Source organism: Vanrija albida (genome assembly GCF_041260175.1).
Source record: "Vanrija albida strain AlHP1 chromosome Unknown contig_4, whole genome shotgun sequence".
Taxonomy (NCBI): domain Eukaryota; kingdom Fungi; phylum Basidiomycota; class Tremellomycetes; order Trichosporonales; family Trichosporonaceae; genus Vanrija; species Vanrija albida.
This window is the reverse complement of record NW_027191423.1, coordinates 301,841-323,398: the sequence shown is the minus strand read 5'-3', so window position 1 is coordinate 323,398 and position 21,558 is coordinate 301,841. Positions and strand designations below refer to the sequence as shown.

The following is a 21,558-nucleotide window of genomic DNA, read 5'->3' as shown; positions in this document are numbered from 1 at the left end:
CAGACTGTTCGCACTTTGCATCCTCTCAGCACCTCGCACATCCACCGCAATGATCTCTGACGCACCAGACGGCGCGCCAGCGTCGCCCGGCACGCCATACGGCCCGCAGCTCCACCGCGCCCCCAGCGCCGACGACCTGCGCCGCTCCGGCGTCCGCACGTCCGTCGCCAACCTCATCAAGCGGCTCCCGGCCGTCGTCTCGCGGCGATTCCAGCCATCTCCATCACGGCCAGCTGACCCTTCCCCCAGCACACCGCGTGCGGCCCCCGTCCCGGCAGCACGGTCCGCCGCCGACGCCCCTAGTCTGCATCCCGGGCGAAAGCGCAAGCGCCGGGAAGACGAGCGCGTCCCCGCCGCGCCGGCCGCGCCGCCGTGGAGGCGCCCCGGGCGCGTCTGGCCCACCCCGCTAAAGTACGACAGATACCCGCACATCGTTGAGGACATCCTGCAGCTCTGCGATATCGGGACGCTTCTCGCATTCAGGCGCACCTGCCAAGCGCTTGGGGCCATCGCCGACGCCCGCCTCCAGCGGCTCGCAGAGAGCGACCCGCGACACGGTACACCGCTCGATAGGCGCATGACCTGGGAATGTGGACGGCACCGGCGCACTCGACTGCCTCGGTACACTGCTATCGACTGGGTCTTCGTGCACGGCGCGGGCTTGAACGTCTTTAACGCTGAGGACCCCGTCAACCTCACCGTGCCCCCCAACACCCAACGGCACGTCGTCTACATTGCCTTCGAGGTCCCAGCCAACCTCAGCGCTGCGGAATCGCATCTCATCTCAGAGGCGGTGAGGTTGACCATTGTGCCCCTGTACCTCAGCCAGCGGCCACGCTTCGTCGACATCATCTTCGTGCCCGACTACCTCGGGCCGCCGCTGCATCCGCCGGACATGTACAACTCCGAGTCCAACCCCTTCCTTGGTGGAGGCCACCACCCCAATCCCCCTGGGATGCTGGGGGAATTGGCCTGGTCGTTCAACATCTTCCAGCACATTAGTGGCCAAGGCGCGGTCCGCTTCATCGGCCTCGAAACTCTCACTGCGACGCTTATCGAAAGCACCACTGTCTCGCCTTTGAGGGGAGAGCGGCTATCCCGCGCCGCCATGGAAGCAACCGTGGCTGCTTTTCAGGAGGACTTCACGGGCCGCCGTCCTGGGGAGGATACGTTTGTGATGCTGAAGAACTGCTCGTCGCGGCTCATGGCGGAGAAGCGCAAGTTTTAGGCGGAAGAGCGAGTTGTAGGCGACGCGGGCGTCGTGCGTGTATGTAGTACAATGTAGCAGACTGTAGCCATGGCTGGAAGGTGTCCCAGTGCCACGGCGACGCCTGCTGACTCTGACCAGTTGACTCCGCCACCTGGTGGCGCCGGCCCGCCCAGCCTGCCCACACAGCTCCCGAGCCCCAGCGCCAGCGCCTACTTTAAGAAGCTCGAGGAGCATGCGAGGTTTGATGGGAGCTGGACGCTGCTTGGGATGAGCCACAGCCTAGTGCCGACATGGAGGTGCCGCAAGCGTCGGCGATGTAGTTGCCACTTGCGGCTGTCGCGTGCTCGCTCCATCAGCGACCCCGACATCCATATTTCAACAGGCCGTCGACATTGTCCCCAGTCTGACCCGCACTTTCGAGCAGCGACACAAACGTCAGCTGGACGAAGCCCCACACACCCATGGGCAACACCACGTCAGCGACGCACCCCGGCGCCTCCCCAGGCCAGCTCCTCGTGCACATCCCGCACGTCCTCGAGCGCATCCTGCGCTCAGCCGACCGCGCGACGCTCGCCACCTGCCTCCGGGTCAACACGCGCCTCTTTCACGCGGCCGGCGCGTTCCTGTACCACACGGTACGGGTCGACACCGACGCGAGCATCTCTGCCCTCTTCCTCGGCGCCGTGTGCATCCACCGCGCGCGCCGGCGGCCGGGGCACTGCGCGCGGTGTGAGGAGTGGCGGATGTGCACGTACCCCACCTCGCTGAAGGGCGAGCTGCTGGCCAAGGTGCGCGTCCTCTCCCTCGGCTCGCACAGCACCTCCGCCTGCCTCAGCTACGGGGCCGCCGCGTCCCTCCTCACGCGCCTCGAAGTGCTGCGCCTCGTCCGCGCGCCGAAGGATGTCCGGAGCCTGGCCCGCGCCTGCCGCTATCACCGGGTCTGCCGCTTTCTCACAAGCACCAAGCCAGCGAAACTCGTCATTCGCAACGCGAGCGCCCACTCGATGCGCAAGTTCCTCCACGGTCTGCCGGGGCACACGCCGGCCGAGGTCGTCTGGGTCGTGTCGCGCAGCAGGCGCCGCTTTCCCAGGGACAAGGGTTTCCCCGGTCGGAGTTGCGGCCCCGGGGGCAGCGTCAAGATCGTGTTCGACGACAGCTGGGAGCTGTGGCGCGAGGAGGATTTGGCCGTGATCGACCGCGACACCCCGCCTCAGGTGTCGAGCGAGTTCCTCCACCCCGCGGACGTGGTCAGCGCCCTTCTGGCCGCGCGGAACGTCCGCCCAGCCTGCGACGTGACGGTGTATGGGCTCGAGTCGGTCCTGCTCACCGACCACTGGCGCATCGAGCCCACCGAGGGGGATTACGCGCGCTGGCTCCGCTCGGTCCCGATGGACATTGTTCGCGACGCTCTCCCGTGGCCTGGGGCGCGCTCGTCGTCTGAACATGTCGAGGGGGCAGAGATACTGTTCAAGACACTGGAGGAGTACGCAAGCGGTGCGGGGCGGAGGTGGGAGCTCGACGATGGGTGGGATGAGCTGCGCTGATAGAGGATTGATCCTTGGAAGCGACAAGGTAGGAGCTCGACGACGAGGTGGTTTGCAGTGACACGAGTTGATGCAACATTGACCAGTCACTTTCAACTTGTGCGTTGGAGTCCAGGTCCATGCCCCTCCATGCCCCACTCGTCGTTGCGCCACATGGGCGGTTGGGTGCGACGAGGTCCGTGCAGTGCCGGACGGTCGCCTCGTCTTCCTCGTCTTCCTCGTCTTCCTCTTAACCACACTCATCCTTCAACTTGCATTCACAACATCACTCATTCACATCAGGCCACAATGGTGAGCACCACAGCCGACTCACCTCACCCATCCACCTCCGCCCGCTCACTCATCGGACAGCAGCCCCAGCGCTCGCCCAACGCGAGCATCAACCCCGTCCACCTAAGCTCAACAAGCATTATCCTCAACTCGCCCCACATTGTCGACATGATCATGGGTTACGCCGACCGTTCGACTCTGGTCGTGTGTCTCCGTGTCAACCGTCACTTCCACGACCTTGCAGGCGAGCTGCTGTACCATTCGGTTCGCGTGTACGGGGACAATCTCGACGGCCTCGTCCAAGGCGCCAAGCATGAACCCGGTCTCATTGGCGGCGAGGAGAACGGTCCTTTCGTTTATGACCCCCCACTCACCGTACTCAAGAATCGCCTCCTCGCGCGCATTCGTGTGATTTCCGTTGGACGGCACAGCTCCAAGTTTTGCGCGATAAGGTACGATGACGGAAGCGACAACAGCCATCTTCCGGGATTGGTGATCTACCTTCTGCGTCAAGCGCATACTGTTCGAGTCGTCCTCCCGGGCCCCGAAAGTGGACACGATAGCATCTGCAAGGAATCTACGAATTGCCGGTTTATGGACCTGCTCTCTCCCAGCAAGCTTGTCATTCGAAACGTCGCTGGATCCAACTTCGCCCTCAACGGGTGCCTTCCGCCCACTCCTTCCAAGATTACCTGGATCCTCCCAACTGATTGCCGAGGGGAACCTGGGGTCCTTGCAAACGGCTACCTGCACATTTTATCAACGTATCTCGACTCGTCGCGCCTCAAGATTGTCTTCCATGACGAGATGGAGACCTTGTCCTGCCTGCAGGCGTCCATTCCAGGGACAGCAATCCGCCCATTCTCTCCTACTGAGATCATCCGATTTCACCACCAAACATTCCTCATCGCCTTGGGGGGGCGCATGAAGTTGAACAAGCCTCTGGAAGTGATCGAAGGGAGGTGCCCCACCGATGTGTACGGCCTCGAGGCGGTGACGTTGAGTGCCGACCCAGCCGACGCCGTCGCCAAACAATTCCAGGACCGCTTTCCTTCACAGCCCCTCACCCCCGACACCTTGCGCCGGCTGGTGAGAGAGGAAGTCGTCACACCTGGAACGCACGCTCCCCTCAGACGTGGCATCAAAAACACGCTGTACACGTTCAAGACGCTCGCCGCGTATGCGGCGCTCGACCCCGCCGACACGAGGTACGAGCTCGACGACGAGTATCGCGCCTAAGGTCCCGGCGCATGCTCCCCAACATGGCCCGCACGCACCACACGCGGGGGTTCTGTTACTTCGCTGCTTTTTGCAGTAACATGTGTAGTGTCCCAACGGCCGATGCAACATCCATGACGCGCTGGGTGGACACGAAAAGTGGAGGTCTCGTGGTGGAGGCGGGGACCCGTTCCTGGCCGTGCCCGTCAGTCACCTCACACGCGTCCCTGCAACCCTGACCGCTGTGCCCGCCGAAAGACAGCTCTACTTCCCGGCACCACGACTCCAAAAAGACAAGGGTACATGGACCAGACAGGCTGGCTGATCTTGAAGATCTACGAAAGGTCGAAGGTAACGTCCGGCCAGCGGAGGGCTCGCAAAGGCGCTTGCTTAGGGCGCTTAGAACTCGCGCTTGTAGGCCTTCTTCTTGGGCTTGCACGACGTCTTGGAGGTGGGCGCCTCGGACGGGGCGACGGTGGTGGAGGCCTGGCTGGGGGCCGCGGTCGTCGACGCCTCGGTGGTGGACGCCTGGGTCGTGGAAGCCTCGGTGGTGGGGGCCGTGGTGGTGTCCGAGATGGTGCTGGTGCTGGTGAGCGTGTCGGTGTCGTAGATGGTGCTGGTGCTGGTGAGCGTGTCGGTGTCGTAGATGGTGCTGGTGCTGGTGAGCGTGTCGGTGTCGAAGATCGTGCTGCCAGGGAATTCGCTCGACTTGATGCCACCGGGGCCGCCTATCTGTCAGCTCCACCAGTGCAGGGCACATACGGCAATTGTCGCCCTTGAGGCAGCAGGCGCCGACGCCGTCGTCGCCCCACCAGCAGTTGTGGGTCCCGGGGCAGGTGTGGGAGATCTCGGTCCCCGCCTTGTCTGTCTGTCAGCGGCAGCGGGGCCGATCAACCCACTGGGGCAGCACACGTGGTCAGCCTGGACGCAGACTTCGCCGCCGGGGCAGGTGAGCCACGGCTCTGGGCAGTACCTCTCCTGGCGCTTGAAGACGGAGCCAGCGAGGGGCGAGGTGGGGGCGCGGGGGGCGGCCGAGGCCGTGGCGGCGAGCGCGGCGATCGCGACGAGGACCTTGACGAGCATGCTGAAGTAAACGAGTGTGGGTGTCGAGAGAGAGAGAGTTAGTGGATGCGTATGCGGGCTTGCGGGGCGTATGCACACCGCTTCTTATATGTTTGCTTGCTTGTGGTTGCTGCCTCGCTCCTCCTCGCCGCCACAGTGCCAAGCAGGGACCTTGTCCGTGTGTGGGGGGCCTCGTTTCGTGTGGCCGCCATGGCCGCAAAGTGGCCGTGTCGTGCCTCGGAGCCTTCTGCTCTCTCTCTCCCAGTGCCTCTTCTCGATCTCCGGACCTAAACGCGTCAGTAGAGGCACGCGTGCAGATGGTGGGCCAGATCATGCCCGTGGTTCGCCGTGCGCATGCCGTCAGGCAGAGGGGGAGGACGCGACCCACTGCCGCGGCAAAGCTTATTCCCAGCACCACTGCAGGTCCCGAGTCTGCATCCGGGACCAGGCGCGTAACGTCAATTAACGGCCAGGGGGGCCGCTGCCTGCGACCAGCGCGCGCAGCGTGCACGTTTCGCGCGGTGCGTCAGCTCGTCAGTTGGGCACCGGTGATCGCCTCGGCGTGCGTCGGAGAGTTGATAAGGAACCGGCCGTGCATCGCTGGGGGCTGGCCGTGTTTGCGCCTGGGCAAGGGGGGCGGTGGACGGGCGGGCGCCGGCAACTCCGCCGGCGAGGCTCGCCAAACACCAAGACGATAAACACCAAGACGCTGGGCGACTCTGTGCTTGCGAGTCGAGTTGTGGGTCGGCCGAAGAGCTGGAGCGGGGGAAGGGCGCAAGGTGGCTGTAGCCTTGGGACGATGCCGACGGAGCCTGGAGCCGTGAGCGGGGCCTTGCTCCGCGGCCAGCTTCAGCGGTCAGTTGTCTTCGTCGAGGGGTTGTTTGGTCGGGGCCATGAGCTGGGACGTGTTCAGTCGCGAGAGGAGGAGAAGGCAAGATGCACAGAGGAGGAAAGAGTTGCAGTGGAGAGACGGTGGACTCTGCCCGCGCACAGGCCGCCGCGTCTCGTCCCACCGAGCAGCCGATCCGACCACGCCGCTCCTCGTCTTCCTTGTCAACAATCAACATGGCCACCCTCTCGGCTCGTCACTCAACAGCCTCGGCACAGCGCGCAGACCCCGCCCTCCCCCTCCCCCACGTCTGCTCCGACCGCCGAAGGAGCCGAGCCTCGGAATGCCCTCCCGATATGTCGGCAGCATACGCCCCTCGCGACGCCTCGCCTCGCCTCGCCTTCGCCCCCGTCGCCGCTAGAGCCGTGTCGTGTCGGCATCGGCAGGCACTACCGGTTGAGTGTGTCGCCGCTGCCCATGTGACTGGCCGCTGTCGTTGCTGTCGCTGTTGCCATCTCTCCTTCACTCTCCTCGCCATGTTGATTGCTCTTTCCTTTTCTCTTACTCCACCCCAGTGACGAGTTCGGGCGTATACACTCACCCGCTGCCGCGCTGCCGCTCTCGGGATGTCTTCCCCCCCCGGTCCAGTCACCTTTTACCCCCCGTTTTGGGCATTTTTCGGCCAGTTCCGTCTATTGCTGACCTACTTTGGACGGAACCAAATAAGTCGTCCACTGGCGTACACATTGCGTGCTGTCATAGCCGCAGCGACTTTGATCGCGACGCGGCCGCGAGCAGTCAGCACGTTTGTGTACAACCCGTCGGCCTCTGCTGCCAATAGCCAAGAACAACCAGGGCACCACGACGACAGATAGCAGCACATCCTTTTACTCCTCGTCCCATCACCAGGCCGCGTGCCAAAAACTTGGACTCTATCGGTGAGTACCATCGCACACTGCACACCCACACACCGCCCCGCCCCCCAAGCTCATCAACATAGCCGGGACCGCCGCCATGACGACCACGCTTGCACCAGCGTCGTTTGACGCCAAGCGTGCGCAGCAGCTCGCGCGCGACACGTTCAAGACCGAGGCCGAGGCGCTGCTCGCGCTCGCCGACCGCGTCGACGACAACTTTGCAGAGGCCGTCGCCCTCATCCTCGCCACCACGGGCCGCGTTATCGTCATGGGCATGGGCAAGAGCGGGCACGTCGGCCGCAAGATTGCAGCGACCTTTGCCTCGACCGGCACGCTCGCCTTCTTTGTCCACCCCGCCGAGGCTGGCCACGGCGACATGGGCATGGTCACGTACGGCGACCTTATTGTCGCCATCTCAAACTCGGGCGAGAGCAGCGAGCTCACCATCCTCCTCCCGCTTATCAAGCACCTCGACGTGCCCCTTATCGCCGTGACGGGCGGGCTGCACTCTACGCTGGCCAAGCACGCGGATGTCGTGCTCGACTCGAGCGTGCACCGCGAGGCGTGCCCCCTCAACCTGGCGCCGACGACGAGCACGACGGCGCAGCTCGCCATCGGCGACGCGCTCGCCGTGGCCCTCCTCGACGCACGGGACTTTCGCAGCGAGGACTTTGCCCGGTCCCACCCCATGGGCGCGCTCGGCGCGCGGCTGTCGCTGACGCCGTCGCGCGGGTCCACGAGCAGCAGCAACGCGAGCTCGCGCACAAATAGCTCGAACGGCACGCGCGGGACGCGGTACTCGTTTGCATAGCCCGGGGTGGGCGGCAGCGAGTGAATCCATTTCGCAGTGCACAGGCCCAGTGGCCACGTTTATCAGCACTATCTTTGCCCTTGTTGGCGTTCGGCGAGCGCCGAGTGGCAAGCGCAGCGACACTGCGGCGACAGCCATCGGCCGTCGGCCGTCGGCCGTCCAACGCCGCCGCGCCGCGCCCGCCCAGGCCCTCTAAACCAACCAAAACATTGTCGTGGCATTCGACATTCATTAGACATAGATTTGTGAACACATGCAGCTGTTGTAAGCAGGCGGGGGGGGGGGGGGTTGGATGCTCAGCGTACTGTGCTTGCATCCTGTTGTACATTCCTCGCACTTCGCGTCGCGTCGCCCGCATTAACCCCGGCGCTACAGCTGCTACACAGCGTTCCTGTTGCCTACGGCGTCAGTGAGCAGCCGGGCCAGCAGTCGCAAGCCACTCACTATCAAAGTGCTTCTGCCCAAACCTCTCCTTCGGGCTGCCGTCAGCGCGCCGACGATGGGGCAACTCACATCGGCCCGTGCGCCAGCGCGTGGTCGACAAAGACCTCAGCGACGACGCGCACGTCGGCCGCGTCGTCCAACGCGCCGACTTTGACGTACCGCGCCGAGGGCTGCGACTCGGGGTCAGACCACAGCGGCGAGCCGCAGCTGCTGCAGAAGTATCGCGCCATGGGGAGGGCTGGGGGTGGGTGTGAGCTGCTCCTCCCTCCCTGCCCCTTCTCCCTGCCGCCTCGCCCTCTCCCCAACCTGCCCCGCTCCCTGCGCTCGCTCACCGCTCTTGGTCGTCGTGTCGTGGTAGACCGCCGGCGCGCCCTTCGTCACCGTCACCGCGTCGCGCGTCGTCGCGATGTTGTACGAGCTGGGGTTAGCAGCGCTCAAGCCACGGCCCACCGGTCAGACGTCGTCTTGCGGCAGTTGGAGCAGTAGCACAGCACGCCGGCGCTGCTCGCGTCGGCGAGCTCGAACTCGACTGCGCGGCACAGGCAGGATCCGGTGCGGGGCATTGTGAGTGGGTGTGAGCGGGGTCGTGAGCTGCGAGGTGGGCGAGGTGGGCCTCTTGTACCCGCGACACGACATGAGGCCGGGTAAACCGCCCACCTCGACGTCACAACATTCCGGGCACTTGCAACTAACTCTTGGCACTGGCACCTTCGCATCACAAGAGATGCAACACCGCTGTCGTCCACCGTCCACCGTCCGCCGTCCACTCTATGCACCCTAATCCACAGCCTTGAGCTCGCCCCCGCGCCCCCCAGCATCCGCGACATACTCGTCGCGCGTGCGAAACTCTACGCCGGCGCACACGGCCCCGTCGCCCCCGCCCCCGCCGCCCTCGCACGCCGTCGCGGCAATCTCCGCCTCGACGTGCTCGAGCAGCACGGCCTGTGTGAGCTCGACGTCGGGGCACGCGCGCCGCACGGCCGCCGCGAACCGGCTGCCCTCGCCGAAGCGCAGCGTCTCGAGGCCGTACACTGCCAGCTGGGTGCGCGCCGCGAGGTCGCGCAGGCTGGGGATGACTGGCGTCAGCGGGCCCCGGTCACGACTCACTCAACGCGGGGTTGACCGTCGTCGGCATGACCTCTGCCGGGCGGGCCGGCCCCTCGGGCCCCTCCCACAGCGGCCAGAAGACCACCTTGACGCGGCGTACGTCGACGCCGTGCACCAGCCGCCGGGGGGACTGCAGGAGCCACCCGTGCGTCGGGAGCACGACGACGAGCACCTGCAGCCGCTCGGCGCTCCACTGTGTCGCGTGTACGCTGAGGGGGAGGTGCAGCTCGCCCATGTTGCGCACGACGACCTTGCTCGGCGCCGCGCCCCGCAGCAGCCGGCACTTGTGGTCGGCCCCCCCAGGGCCGGGGAGCCACGCGAGGCGGAGCGTCCTCAGGTTGGGGAAGTGGGGCGGGTGCGCCAGCGCGCAGTGGTGTCGGCAGGAGGAGGGGTGCCCCGCCAGCGTGAGGACGCGCACGTTGGCCAGGAGGCGTCGCTTGAAGTTTGAGCCGGGCTCGACCTCGACGCCACACAGCAGCGCGGCCTCGCCGCCGGCGCGCACACACACGGTGTGGTACAGGCTCTGGCCGGCGCGCTGGTGGAAGCCCCGGCTGACGCGCATGCACGCGACCAGCGTCGCCGTGTCGGCGTACGAGAGGATCATGCTGATCGTGTGCGGGCACCCGAGGAGCCGCTCGGCGATCCCGTCCTGCGCGTTAGCCGCTGCCACGCCCGCGCGCCTCACCTTGAGCGCCTTGGAGGGCCGGAAGAGCTGCAGCAGGCTGAACCTCATGCTGCGGATGTGTTGAAGCTGCCAACAGGACAATGGGAAAAGGATTCGCTCGGGTTCGCGAGCCCTCTCCTTCGCTTCTGTTGTTGTCGTCGCCGATGGCGGCGGCTCGTGCTCACTGCTCAACGGTTCCCCGTGGCGCTCGCCGCCGGCATTGTCCGTTTCAAAGCTTAACTTTGTTTACGGGCGTGCGTGCTGGATCGCATATCCGTGGGTTAACTGGGATGCGGTGGTGCCACCTGATGCATCGGCTGGGTGCAGTGGCAGATGTGGCGAGTTGCGGCGGCCTGGGCGAATGTCAGTGTGCTCGCTGGGCCGCGCTGCGGCGGCCACATTGCCACATGCCGGGCTATGAACAATGTCCTCCTGCATGCTATCATGTCTCGTCTCCATAGTATCTTCTCCTATCGTCCATGCTGCCGTGTTGTGTTGATGACGGTTTGCGCGCCTCCTCATCACAGACCGGTGATGACCGCCTCAAAGGTGAACTGGCCATTGCCGACCGGGACACAGGTGAAGTCGATCTTGGCCGCCTTGGAATTGGTCATCTCGAGCCCCTCGGGCATACCGTCGTCGAGTTCGTACATGCGCTCCGCCTCGGGGAGAGCCGCGTACTCCTCGAGGGTCTTGTACACCATGTGCTCGGGGTACCCCGGGTCCTCGTACGTTCCATCCCACAAAGCAGATTGCAGGGCGCCGGTGCGGAGCTCGTCCTTCACCAGCTGGCGGAGGCGATCGCTGTCGAGGTGCACGTCGGGAAAGTGGACCTCGAACGTGCCCACGAGGTCATCGGCGCCCGGAGTGAACTGCACAGTCTCAAGGCCGTACATGATGCTGGTGCAGTTGGTGAACATGCACCAGTGGCTCACTGGGTATACGACGTGGTGAGGGGAGAGGGGAGCCTTGATCAGACGGATGCTTTTGAAAAGCCGGTCGATCGGCGAGTCTGGCGGCTGCCGCCACACTTCCCAGCTGTGGTTGAAGACAATCTTGACCTCGTAGTTGGCGGTGAAGAGGTCGCTAGTCATGATCAAACCGCCCTCGCCGTAGACATGTCCATCGGTAGGCACAACCCAGACGACCTCTTGAAGCTTCTCGGTGTACCACTTGCTATCGTATGGCCAAGTTTCCATGTGCGAGTCGCCGTCGTCCAAGTTCCTGAGCACAAGTTTGGCGGGGGTAAGGTGCTTGAAGAGGAGACAGTGATGGGCGTCATCACAGAGTGGTTTGAGCTTCGCTGTCTTCTCTTTAGTGTGAACAATGCGCAGCGTGTTGATGTTGGCGAGTAGAACGTCGGCGTGAGGGCCGTACAGGTGGCACACACAAGTGTGGTGTGAGCCGAGTGAGACCACCTTGACATGGAGCAGGAGCTTGGCCTTGAAGTTGGTGACGTCGGCGCTCGACGTGCCCTTCCGGTTCTTGTTTTCTCGACGAGCCTTTTCTAGTTCCCCTCGCGCCTCCGCTTGGAGGAGAAGTGATGTCCACTTATTGTAGACCTCATCCTTCTCGGTGAATCGTTGGCACGTGTCCCCGAAGCAGCCGCTGTGCTCGTCACCGCCCAGCGCACCGAGGAAGAAGCCGGCAGGGTTGCTCCCGTCGAGGCGGACGGTGTGGTAGAGGACCTTGCCCGAGGCCTCGTGGAACTGCTTGCTGACACGAAGGCAGGTGGCGAGGGTGGAACGCGACGTGTAGGCCATGATCTTGTCGACGATGTGCGGCACGCCGGCGATGATGTGGGCGGGCGGGACGGTGTCGGTGTCGGTGGGGGCGTTGTGCGACTAGGGGGTGAGCCAGGCATTGTGGGGCTATATGCGCACGCTCACCATTGTCGCGTTGGGACTGGGGTGGGTGGGTAAGGGTGATAATAAGACGGGCTGGAAAGTGTTGAGAAGTGAAGTGAAGAAGAGAAACAAGATCGTTTGCCGCCAGAATGTTGGTGGATGGGGTGGCGGCGTCGGCGATTCCAGCCGTCAGTGCGCGTGCGACAAGTCGAGTCCACACACGGGCATAGATAGACTCGAGTAACATGTCCGCTTATGCATAGCATCAAGTGACTACTCAGTCTGAAACAAACATATGAACGTAGTCTCCTCACTGACAAGAACATGCACCTGTCGTCCATGCCGGCACGGCTTCGCCCTCGCCCAGCTATCGCGCCCTCCAGTCAACAAAACGGGCCCGGCGGCTAGGCCGAGCCGCTCGGAAGGCCGCCGTCGAGCTCGTACATACCGGCGCTCAATCTCGGAGAGATTCGCGTAATCCTGGAGTGGGTAGGAAAGATGATGGGAGGGTTGGAGAGTGGATGAGGTGTGAGGTGAGACAAGAACATGGCGTGCGGCGGGTGCACATCGTCATTGTGGCGGATCATGCGCTGCCCGTTTTCCACCAGCGCGCGCGTGCAACGCAATCGATGAAATGATCTCTCTGCATAAACATCACTGTTCCAGGCCGCGAGGGTATGGAAAGTCACGACCGCTACATGCATTCTGAATCATTCGCGAGTGAACGCAGTCGCCATTGTCGTTCTGGTCCAGTGCCGACTCCACCCGCGCCTTGTGCGCCCCTTCGTGCGCCGAACCTGTTGCAAGGTCGAACTACGCACAGTGGTTCGGGAGGCCATCGTCGACCTCGTATAGCTCCGACTGACGCAGGGCAGAGTACTGCTCGAGGGTCTTGAACTCGATGTGACGGGGTCTGATGTTTTCGACTTTGCGTGCAGTGGCAAACGCAGCCTGCAGGGCGCCGGTCTTCCACTCGTCCCTCACGAGCTGGCGAAGCCGATCACTGTCAAGTTGCACGCCGGGAAACTGCTCAGTGAAGGTGCTGACCAGGGAGTCTTCGTCGTCGGCCTCGAACTCGACTGTCTCGAGGCCATAAACGGTGCAGTGGACAATGTTGCGCCTGATCCAGTTGGCCGAGGGCCAGACTATCGAGTCGGGGGTCATCGGAGCGATAGTTGCCTCGATGGGGATAGGTGCCTGCTGCCACAGCTCCCAGCTGGGGTAAAAGATAACCTTTACCACAGTGGTGCCCGGAAAGTACATGCCCGTGTTCATCAAGCCCGCATCGCCGTACTTGTCACCATTCGAGGGGAGGACCCAGACGACCTCCTCAAGTCGGTCGACGTTCCACTGCTGGTTCGCCGGCCAGCCGTTGACGCAATATACTCTGTTGTCGAGGTTGCGGAGGACAAGTTTACGGGGCTTGAGGTTCGTAAAAACGAGACACTCATCCTCGCGATCGCACAGGGGCCAGAGGTCATCGTCCCCGGGATCGGGGGCTGGGACGATGCGCAGCGTGTCAACGTTGGGAAGCAGAGACGACACATGCTCTCCGTACACCCAGCGGAGGCAGCGGTGGTGTGAACCGAGTGAAAGGATGCGCACACGGGCCAGGAGCGGAGGCTTGAAGGCGCTGTAGGAGAGCGGAGCCGAAGGATCTGGGCAATCACATTCGAGGTTGCGGCAAGCGTCCTCGGTCGGCCTAAGCCCAGCTAGCGCGCCAAGGAAGGGGCCCCAAAGGTTGGACTCATCGATCCGCACCGTGTGGTAGAGTACCTTGCCAGCCGCGTCGTGAAATTGCTTGGAGACACGGAGGCAGGCAGCGAGAGTCGAGTTGGTCGCGTAGGCCATAATAGCGTCGACGATGTGCGGCGAGTTGACTATCATGCCCGCCAGCGCGACGGCGTCGTGGGCAGTGGCGTGGGCGTGGGCGTGGGCGTCGGCGTCGGCGTGGGCGTGAGCGTCGGCGGCAGCGTGGGCGTGGGTCTGCGACTGGCGGCTGGTCAGCGCTGCTGACGCTGCATTGGTGGGTGCACTTACCATTGTTTAAGGTGATAGAGTGCGCGGATGGGAGAGAGAAAGAAGAGTTGTAAAGTTGACGAGGTGTGAGGTGAAGAGAAGAAAGACGAGAAAGATGATGGGCGGATGACACGCTGTGTGGGTGGCGTGGCAGCAACGCCTCACGGGTGCTTCCACCGTCCCACGTCCCAACAGTCTCTCGCACAAAGAGTCAATGAACACGATCTCGTTGCATAATAGGTCATCATTTTCGGAGCCCCAGTGGCTATCCACGTGCATTTACTGACTTGCAGAACCCTTCTCCATATGCGGGCATGTCGAGGATCGCGCTTAGGCAGGGCGCCCCCAGAATCCGTCGCCGAGGCCATCGTCGAGCTCGTACAGGCGCGCGGACTCGGGCAACGCAGCGTACTGCTCGAGGGTCTTGTATTCGATGCGATCCTTGTCGTCATTTTCTTTGTAGCTCCCAGTTTCACGCATGGTCGTCAGGGCGCCGGTCTGCAACTCGTCCTTCAAAACCTTGCAAAGTTGAGCGCTGGTTAGGTCATGGCGTTGCACGCCTGGAAAGCGCTCCAGGAAGGCAGTTACCACCCAGTCTTCGCGCCAAGCTTTGAACTGGACTATCTCAAGGCCGTAAATGGTGTTGTTGATGCCACTCCGCCTGCACCAGCTGGTAAGGCGTTCGATTATGAAGTCGGGGCTAATGGTCATAATGGTCTTGTTGGCGTTCGTGTCGGCAGTCTCGAAGACATTGTCGGGCGAGCAAGGGGGATTCGACCACTCTTCCCAATGGGCGTGAAGGATGACCTTCACGACAGTCGTGTGGTCAAAATGGCGATTAGAGTTGAAGAGATCACCGCCACCGTCATAAACGTCTCCAGTAAACGGGAGCACCCAGACGGCCTCCTCCAGCCGATCGCTGTTCCAGTCGGATGCCCTCGGCCAGCCGGCCTCGCACCACGGAGTGTCATCAATGTTACGTAGGACGATTTTACGGGGCTTGAGATTGACAAAGATGAGGCACTCGTCGGCGTAATCGCAAAAATCACACTCGTTCTCGTGATGGCAGAGTAGCTTGACCTGTGGCCTATACCCGTCCATAGGGTCCATACCGTCCGGGGCGGGCACGATGCGCAGCGTGTCGAGGTTGCAAAGGAGACGGGCCAGTCGGTCGCCAAATACCGAGCAGACGCAGCGGTCGTGCGAGCCGAGTGACAGAACGCGCACATACGAGAGCAACGTGGGCTTGAACTTGCCGAAGGGGAGCGGCGGAATCGTCTTGAGCCTTTTGTCGTCGTGCAGGCGGCACCGACCGCCAGCGCAGCCCCTCACGCGAGGCATTCCAACTAGCGCGCCGCGGAAGAAGCCAGTCATGTTGAGCTCGTCGACGCGTACGGTGTGGTAGAGGACCTTGCCGGCCGCCTCTTGGAGCTGCTTGCTGACACGGAGGCAGGTGGCCAGAGTCGGGTTGGTCGCGTACGACAGGGTCATGTCCACTATGTGCGGAGCGTAGAGCACGGTGCTCGCGGCGGTGGGAGGCTGCGGGGTGAGTGGGGCTCGGGCTCATGGGTGCACTTACACTTGCCATTGTTACTGGTGGATGAGGGGAGGACAATGGAGCGACGGGTTGTACTGTTGGGAAGGGAGTAGATGAGCGTGTGGTTGCGTGACGTGGAGACGCAGCGAGGGCCGGCAACTGGGGGCGTCGTGTCGTCACCTGGGCGTCCACTGGGCCTCCGCCGGTCGAGAGGGTGAGAGCGACAGTAAAGTTGCAAGTCAAGTTCTACGGGCTCTTCTATCAACAAGAGTGGGATCGCACAGGCCAGGAATGGGTACGTCGAGGGGGCGGCGACACCGAGGCGATGAGTGCGGACCAACGCCGGTGTGGCGACGGACCTAGCGGGGATGGTGGCACACGCACGCTATGTACCCCCATACAGTATCACTCGAGCTTATCCTCTTTCAACATGCCCACTGCTCAATATTGTTTGAGACGTGAATGGAGTAACATGAAGATCAAACCACGACGCCGTCCTAAATATGTATGTACATACATAGGTATTTACATACATTGAGTGGCGGTGTGCCACCCCGCCGTCAACGGGACTCGTCGAGCGCGCTACATGTAGAGCAGCGCAGCAAGACCCAGTGCCTCAAATTCTGCTAAAAGGACGACCGCGAATTCGTATCGATGGTGAACAGGTTTTCGTTGAGATCCGGGTCAGGATGAAGAGCCATATCGAAGGCGGGGGGCAGCCCGTCATCCAGGACAGCCGCGCGCTTGGTGGGCTCGAACGTGCCATATTCCTCGAGGGTGTGGAACGTGATATGCTCGGAGTGCCGGGATGACGGGTCGAGGAGGTAGACGAGGTCGCTGTCGGGAAAAAAGCGGAGCACGAATTTCTCAAGCTCACGGGTACACAGACCGTCTTGCACAAACTGGCGGAGGCGGTCGGACGTAGGGTGGGCATCGGGAAAGTGGCGCTTGAACAGCTTCACGATCTCGTCGTCCTCGTCCTCGTCGTAGTCGATAAACTGGACCTTCTCAAACCCGATCGCTGTCCGCTTCCGAACATCACATTCAAAGGGGCTGGAGACGATTTCCACGATGTCCACCGGTTTCAAAGGGCAGATTTTGTTCTCGACAACGTCGAAATGGGCAGCCAGGTGCTGCTGGCGGTGCCACAGCTCCCAGCTGGCGTGGAAGAGAAAGGTGTAGCGCGCGGCGCGGTGCCAAGTCGCTCCGAGGCTGAGACCGCCGTTGTAGTATCGCACCCCAATCGTCGGCAGGACCCAGATCATCTCCTCATAAGGGAGGGGGTTGTCATATGAGAAAAGGCGAAGTGGCCATCCAGAGTGACGAGGGTCGCCGCCGTCAAGGTTGCGCAAGACAAGGCGGCGGGGGGCCGCAGTCGCGAAGAGCGCGCACTCTGTCCTGCCGTCGCAGAGGGGTTGGAGGGTGTGGTTTGATTTTGGGGCCGGCACAATGCGCAGAGTGTCGAGATGCGGGAAGAGAGCGGCTGCGTGCGGCCCGTACAGACTGCACACGCATGCATGGTGGGCACCGAGGGAGAGGATGCGGACGTTGCCGAGCAGCGAAGACTTGAACCCGGGGCGAAGGGTCTTCTGGGGCGGGAGAGCGTATTCCGTCTGCTCGGGCCCACTTGCGAGATTTCATGCCGACAAAGCGCGTGCAATCACCCTCCCCAACACACCCCGTATCCTCGTCCTCGCCGTCGCTGGTGCCAGTGCCGCCGAACGCGCCGAGGAAGAAGCCAGCAAGGTTGAACCGGTCCACTCGCACAGTGTGGTAGAGCACGTTGCCGGCGGCTTCGTGGAGCTCCCTGTTGACGCGGAGACAAGTCGTGAGGGTCGAGTTGGTCGCATGGGCCAAAATCCTTTCGACAATGTGCGGTGCGTTGATGATGATGTCGGCGGGCGTGACCGCGCCTGCAGCGGCGGTGCGGGTATGCGACTGATGGATGGTCAGGCCTCTGTTGCCGTGCGTACGCTTACCATGGTCATGTGGTCCCTCGAGTGAACAGATGATGGTGAGGGGGTGAGAAAGAAGAGTTGCAAGTGGTTGAGTGAGCAATTGAGAGGTGGGGTGAGGAAGAAAAGCAAGTTGATCGATGATGGGGGGGGGGACGCGCAACAAAGTGGTGGCGACGGGCGGGCGTTTCCATCCTCTTTCTGCACAGGACCACACCGCCGCACCCAATCCTAGGCACCTATATGCACCTATGAACAGTGTCCCCGTGCATACTACACGTGTTTTGTTTTTTGCAACTCTCTCTCTCTGCCGTCTCCTCATGGTGGCTCAAAACACTATTCAACAGTCACCAGCTTGAGCCGGGAAGCCCATCATCGAGCACACCCGCGCGCTCACTGGCCTCGAACGCGGCATACTCTTCGAGGGTGTAGTACGCAATGTCCTCGGGGAACTCGACCGGGTCCTTGTTGAGGCGGAACGCACTGGTGGACACCTCGTCGCGCACGGCCTGGTGGAGGCGGTCGGGCGTGAGGGGCAGGTGCGGTGACTCGGTGGCGAACGCTTCGACCAGTTCGTCCGAGTCGTTGGTCGAGAACTCGACCGTCTCGAGACCGATTACCGTCGGCATTGGCGGAGACACCACGTCCTTTGGGAGAACAAGGATCTCCACCATCGCGCTTGGCGGCACGGGGAGGGGTTTGTAGAGGGCGTCGGACGAGGCCGCGAGGTCTGGCCGCTCCTCCCACAGCTCCCAGGTGGGGTGGAAGAGAAAGGTGATGCGCGCTTTGGGGAAGTAGCTCCTAACGTAGATAAGGCTTCGCTTGGTGTACACCTTGCCCTTGGTCGGCAGCACCCAGACGACCTCCTCGAATGTTCGGTCATTGGTGTCGGTGTAGAAGCGCTTTGGGCAGCCGAATCGCCCAGGCGGCCTGGCGTCGAGGTTACGAATGACGAGACGGCGCGCCACGGCGGCGGCGAAGAAAGGGCACTCATGCCCTCCGCACAGGCTCTGGAGGGAGTGCATTGAGGCTGGGAAGCGTACGATCCGCAGCGTGTCGAGACACGGGAGGAGAGTGGGTGCCTCATATCTGAACAGTCGGCATACCGGCTCGTAGTGCGACCCGAGGGAGAGGACGCGGACGTTGGCGAGGAGCCGGCGCTTGAAGTTCATGTGCCTGGGCGTTGCATTTTTCGTCTGCGCGGGCAGTGTCGGAGAAGAAGGCCCGTCCGCTACAGACCCAGTATCCTCGTCGGAGGCGTTGCCCGCCCATATGCCGCAGAAGAAGCCGCCCATGTTGGACTTGTCGAGACGTACGGTATGGTACAGGACCTTTCCTGCAGTGTGGTGAAGCCCCTTGCTAACACGGAGGCAAGTAGCGAGCGTTGAGCTGGTCGCGTACGCCATGATTGCGTCGACGATGTGGGGCGTATTGATGATGATGCTCGCGGGTGTGGCGGGGTGCTGCGAGGCGTGAGCGGGGTGCATGGGGTGGCGTACAGTTTCAGTTTCACTCGTCATTGTGAGCGGGGGGTATGAGGTGAGAGGTTACCTTCTTGAAAGAGAGTGGAAGAGAGAGAGAAAGAGAGGCCGAGTTGATGTGAGGAAGAATGCAAGGGCGCAATCGAGGGGGCGTGTTGGCGTCGCGTCCCGCGTCAACCGGCCACTGCCACGCTCGAACTCCGCCAACATTCCCAGTGCACAAGCAGCACTCAAGTCCATGAGCAGTGTGCTCGGGTCTGCGTGGTCAACTAGCCACAGCCGGATACGGTTGGTGCAGGCCGTAGAAACTATGGAGAGGCCGTCTCGAGAGTGAACAGGCTCTCGTCGAGCTCTGAATCGGAAGGGGCCATATCAAGGTCCGGGGGCAGCCCGTCGTCGAGGACGCCCGCGCACTTGGTGGCCTTGGAAAAATCGTCGAGGACATGGTACACCACCTGCTCCGGGCACTGAATATCCTCGTAGTAGTGGCGGACCTAAGCACGCCGGAGCGCACCGGTACGCACCTATTCACGGGCGAGCTGACGGAGGCGGTTGGACGTGAGGCGGACGCGGGGAAAGAAGCGGCGGAACACGGGGACGAGGTCATCGTTGTCCTTGGAGAATTCGACCGTTTCGAGGCCGATTACAGCCCGCATGCGCTCTGAGGGTATACGACGACCTGCCGACGACGCTGACCACCTGCGATGGGGTCAGGGGGAAGGATTTTGCTCTCGACCATGTCGGAGAAGGCCTCGAGCTTCGCCGGGGGTCGCCACAGCTCCCAGCTGTCGTGGAAGAGGAGGGTCGCGCGCAGTGTGCCGAAGTGCGCCCCAGCGCCATTGAGCCCGCTGCCGGTGTACCGCGGCGCCTGGGTCGGCAGGACCCAGACGACTTCCTCGAGGGGTCTCGACCGCCTCGAGCTTGAACCCCGGGCTGTCGACAATCTCCACCATGTCTGACACGCTCAAGGGCGGGGATCTGTTGGCGGATACCTCGCTAAAGGGCACGAGGCACTGGGGACGACAACACCACTCCCAGCCTTGGTACATAGAAGAGGAAAGTGGAATGGGACGGGGTCGCATGATACGTTCTACGGGTTTACATATCCACAGGAGAGGGTTCTAACTGATTTGAATACTGGCGGGCTGCCTCCGTAGATAGAGTGCCAATGCCAAGGCGTGTTGCATGCTTGGAAGCGGTAGTGTGAGGGGGAACAGCGACGGGCAGGGCTTGGATGGTGATGCCGCCACTAGTACCCGTGGGAAGCCCTGTCAATCGTGAACCGGCCCTTGGTCGCGACGGACAACTTGGTCTGGTTCTCCATGCCGTACCAGGCCTTGTAGTGGGCCAGGGGCAGCCCGTCGTCGAGCACTCCGCGCCCCATCGCGTCGAGCTCGGCGTATTCGTTGAGGGTGCGGAACGTGATGCGCTCGGCCCGCCGACCGTCATTGAACTCTGAGCTGGGCTGGTCGCTCTGGGGCACTCCAGCGCGCACATCTTCGCGCACGGCCTGACGGAGGCGAGCCTGCGTGGGATGGTTGATGTTGTCGATGTCATGGTCGTAGAACTGAACTGTTTCGAGGCCGATCACCGCCAGTTGCTCCGCGGACGTGAGCGGCGCCCTCCGGATGAAGCGCACGAGTCGCGACGGGTACAAGGGGGTGACACTATTCTCGCTGGGGCCGACGAAGGGCGCGAAACTCTGCGGGGTCCGCCAAAGTTCCCAATTGTGGTGGAAAATAAAGGTGGTGAGTGCGGTGTGGATACGCGCCTTGAAGCCGGGGTGAAGCCCGTTTTGGGTATAGCGCTGCCCGTTGGTTGGCAAGACCCAGACGACCTCGTCGTACGGAGCCGTGTCGGAGCGGAGGCGCCGCGGCCAACCGGACGGGGCGATGTTCTCGCCGATGACGTTGCGCAAGACGACGCGGCGTGCTGTTGCGGCGGCGAAGAGTTTGCACCCACGCCTATCGTCGCACAAACGCTGGAGCCTGGATGGTGATGCTGGTGCGGGCACGATGCGCAGAGTGTCGAGGTGCGGGAGGAGGGCGGGTGCTTGCGGGCCGTACAGATGACACGCACCCCCGCAGTGCGACCCGAGGGAGAGGATGCGGACGTTGGCAAGGAGTGCGAGTTTGAAGTTGGGGGGCGTCTTCTTCTCCGCCGGCTGAGCGTTCTCCGTCTTGCTGTGGGTCTCCAGCGTTAGGGAGGCCCCAACCCCGTCGGTGACGCGCGCGCACATGTCCCCCATACTACCAGAGCCGTCATTCGTATTGCCACCGACCAACGCGCCGAGAAAGAAGCCGGCAAGGTTGAACCCATCGATGCGGACCGTATGATACAGTGCCTTCCCTGCCGACTCGTGGAACTGCATGCTCACGCGCAGGGCAGCAACGAGGGTGAGGCGGTCAGCCGAGGCCATGATTTGGTCGATGATGTGTGGGCATTGAAGCACGAGCTGGGTGCTGTCGGCGGGGAAGGGCTTGAGAGGCGGGGGCTTGCGCGGCTGGTTGGGTCAGGGGTGCAATGGAGGCGAGGAGGCGAGAGACGTACTATCGTGCGTGGTGGCGACGAGGTGCGCACCATTGTGTAATGTTGCGAGAGTTGCAGTGAGGAGGGGTCGGGGGGGAGGGGAGTCGTTGAGAG

At 62.8% G+C, this 21,558-nt stretch overlaps 13 protein-coding genes across 13 annotated transcripts; 4 read left to right on the top strand and 9 right to left on the bottom strand.

Annotated features, from left to right (window-relative positions):
* Nucleotides 1-49: 49 nt before the first annotated feature.
* Q8F55_004845 (uncharacterized protein) lies at nt 50-1,228 on the top strand (the record flags this gene model as incomplete). The annotated part of the gene is made up of 1 exon (XM_069353350.1): nt 50-1,228. The coding sequence occupies one exon, from the start codon at nt 50-52 to the stop codon at nt 1,226-1,228; it is 1,179 nt and encodes a 392-aa protein (XP_069207992.1).
* A 443-nt stretch (nt 1,229-1,671) lies between these two features.
* Nucleotides 1,672-2,754, top strand: Q8F55_004844 (uncharacterized protein; the record flags this gene model as incomplete). The annotated part of the gene is made up of 1 exon (XM_069353349.1): nt 1,672-2,754. The coding sequence occupies one exon, from the start codon at nt 1,672-1,674 to the stop codon at nt 2,752-2,754; it is 1,083 nt and encodes a 360-aa protein (XP_069207991.1).
* Nucleotides 2,755-3,042: 288 nt separating this feature from the next.
* On the top strand, nt 3,043-4,263 carry Q8F55_004843 (uncharacterized protein; the record flags this gene model as incomplete). The annotated part of the gene is made up of 1 exon (XM_069353348.1): nt 3,043-4,263. The coding sequence occupies one exon, from the start codon at nt 3,043-3,045 to the stop codon at nt 4,261-4,263; it is 1,221 nt and encodes a 406-aa protein (XP_069207990.1).
* Nucleotides 4,264-4,641: 378 nt separating this feature from the next.
* Nucleotides 4,642-5,325, bottom strand: Q8F55_004842 (uncharacterized protein; the record flags this gene model as incomplete). The annotated part of the gene is made up of 3 exons (XM_069353347.1): nt 4,642-4,970; nt 5,005-5,106; nt 5,142-5,325. The coding sequence occupies 3 exons, from the start codon at nt 5,323-5,325 to the stop codon at nt 4,642-4,644; spliced, it is 615 nt and encodes a 204-aa protein (XP_069207989.1).
* A 1,822-nt stretch (nt 5,326-7,147) lies between these two features.
* Q8F55_004841 (uncharacterized protein) lies at nt 7,148-7,861 on the top strand (the record flags this gene model as incomplete). Its single annotated transcript, XM_069353346.1, has 1 exon — nt 7,148-7,861. The coding sequence occupies one exon, from the start codon at nt 7,148-7,150 to the stop codon at nt 7,859-7,861; it is 714 nt and encodes a 237-aa protein (XP_069207988.1).
* Nucleotides 7,862-8,239: 378 nt separating this feature from the next.
* Nucleotides 8,240-8,868, bottom strand: Q8F55_004840 (uncharacterized protein; the record flags this gene model as incomplete). Its single annotated transcript, XM_069353345.1, has 5 exons — nt 8,240-8,259; nt 8,306-8,328; nt 8,375-8,543; nt 8,638-8,723; nt 8,756-8,868. The coding sequence occupies 5 exons, from the start codon at nt 8,866-8,868 to the stop codon at nt 8,240-8,242; spliced, it is 411 nt and encodes a 136-aa protein (XP_069207987.1).
* A 214-nt stretch (nt 8,869-9,082) lies between these two features.
* On the bottom strand, nt 9,083-10,145 carry Q8F55_004839 (uncharacterized protein; the record flags this gene model as incomplete). Its single annotated transcript, XM_069353344.1, has 3 exons — nt 9,083-9,381; nt 9,413-10,061; nt 10,098-10,145. 3 exons carry the CDS (start codon nt 10,143-10,145, stop codon nt 9,083-9,085), a joined length of 996 nt encoding a protein of 331 aa, XP_069207986.1.
* A 452-nt stretch (nt 10,146-10,597) lies between these two features.
* On the bottom strand, nt 10,598-11,968 carry Q8F55_004838 (uncharacterized protein; the record flags this gene model as incomplete). The annotated part of the gene is made up of 2 exons (XM_069353343.1): nt 10,598-11,920; nt 11,966-11,968. 2 exons carry the CDS (start codon nt 11,966-11,968, stop codon nt 10,598-10,600), a joined length of 1,326 nt encoding a protein of 441 aa, XP_069207985.1.
* Nucleotides 11,969-12,736: 768 nt separating this feature from the next.
* Q8F55_004837 (uncharacterized protein) lies at nt 12,737-13,810 on the bottom strand (the record flags this gene model as incomplete). The annotated part of the gene is made up of 1 exon (XM_069353342.1): nt 12,737-13,810. One exon carries the CDS (start codon nt 13,808-13,810, stop codon nt 12,737-12,739), a length of 1,074 nt encoding a protein of 357 aa, XP_069207984.1.
* A 462-nt stretch (nt 13,811-14,272) lies between these two features.
* Q8F55_004836 (uncharacterized protein) lies at nt 14,273-15,530 on the bottom strand (the record flags this gene model as incomplete). The annotated part of the gene is made up of 2 exons (XM_069353341.1): nt 14,273-15,481; nt 15,522-15,530. The coding sequence occupies 2 exons, from the start codon at nt 15,528-15,530 to the stop codon at nt 14,273-14,275; spliced, it is 1,218 nt and encodes a 405-aa protein (XP_069207983.1).
* A 575-nt stretch (nt 15,531-16,105) lies between these two features.
* Q8F55_004835 (uncharacterized protein) lies at nt 16,106-17,467 on the bottom strand (the record flags this gene model as incomplete). The annotated part of the gene is made up of 3 exons (XM_069353340.1): nt 16,106-17,105; nt 17,158-17,417; nt 17,459-17,467. The coding sequence occupies 3 exons, from the start codon at nt 17,465-17,467 to the stop codon at nt 16,106-16,108; spliced, it is 1,269 nt and encodes a 422-aa protein (XP_069207982.1).
* Nucleotides 17,468-17,781: 314 nt separating this feature from the next.
* Nucleotides 17,782-18,921, bottom strand: Q8F55_004834 (uncharacterized protein; the record flags this gene model as incomplete). The annotated part of the gene is made up of 1 exon (XM_069353339.1): nt 17,782-18,921. One exon carries the CDS (start codon nt 18,919-18,921, stop codon nt 17,782-17,784), a length of 1,140 nt encoding a protein of 379 aa, XP_069207981.1.
* A 1,243-nt stretch (nt 18,922-20,164) lies between these two features.
* Nucleotides 20,165-21,498, bottom strand: Q8F55_004833 (uncharacterized protein; the record flags this gene model as incomplete). Its single annotated transcript, XM_069353338.1, has 2 exons — nt 20,165-21,418; nt 21,466-21,498. 2 exons carry the CDS (start codon nt 21,496-21,498, stop codon nt 20,165-20,167), a joined length of 1,287 nt encoding a protein of 428 aa, XP_069207980.1.
* Nucleotides 21,499-21,558: the final 60 nt, after the last annotated feature.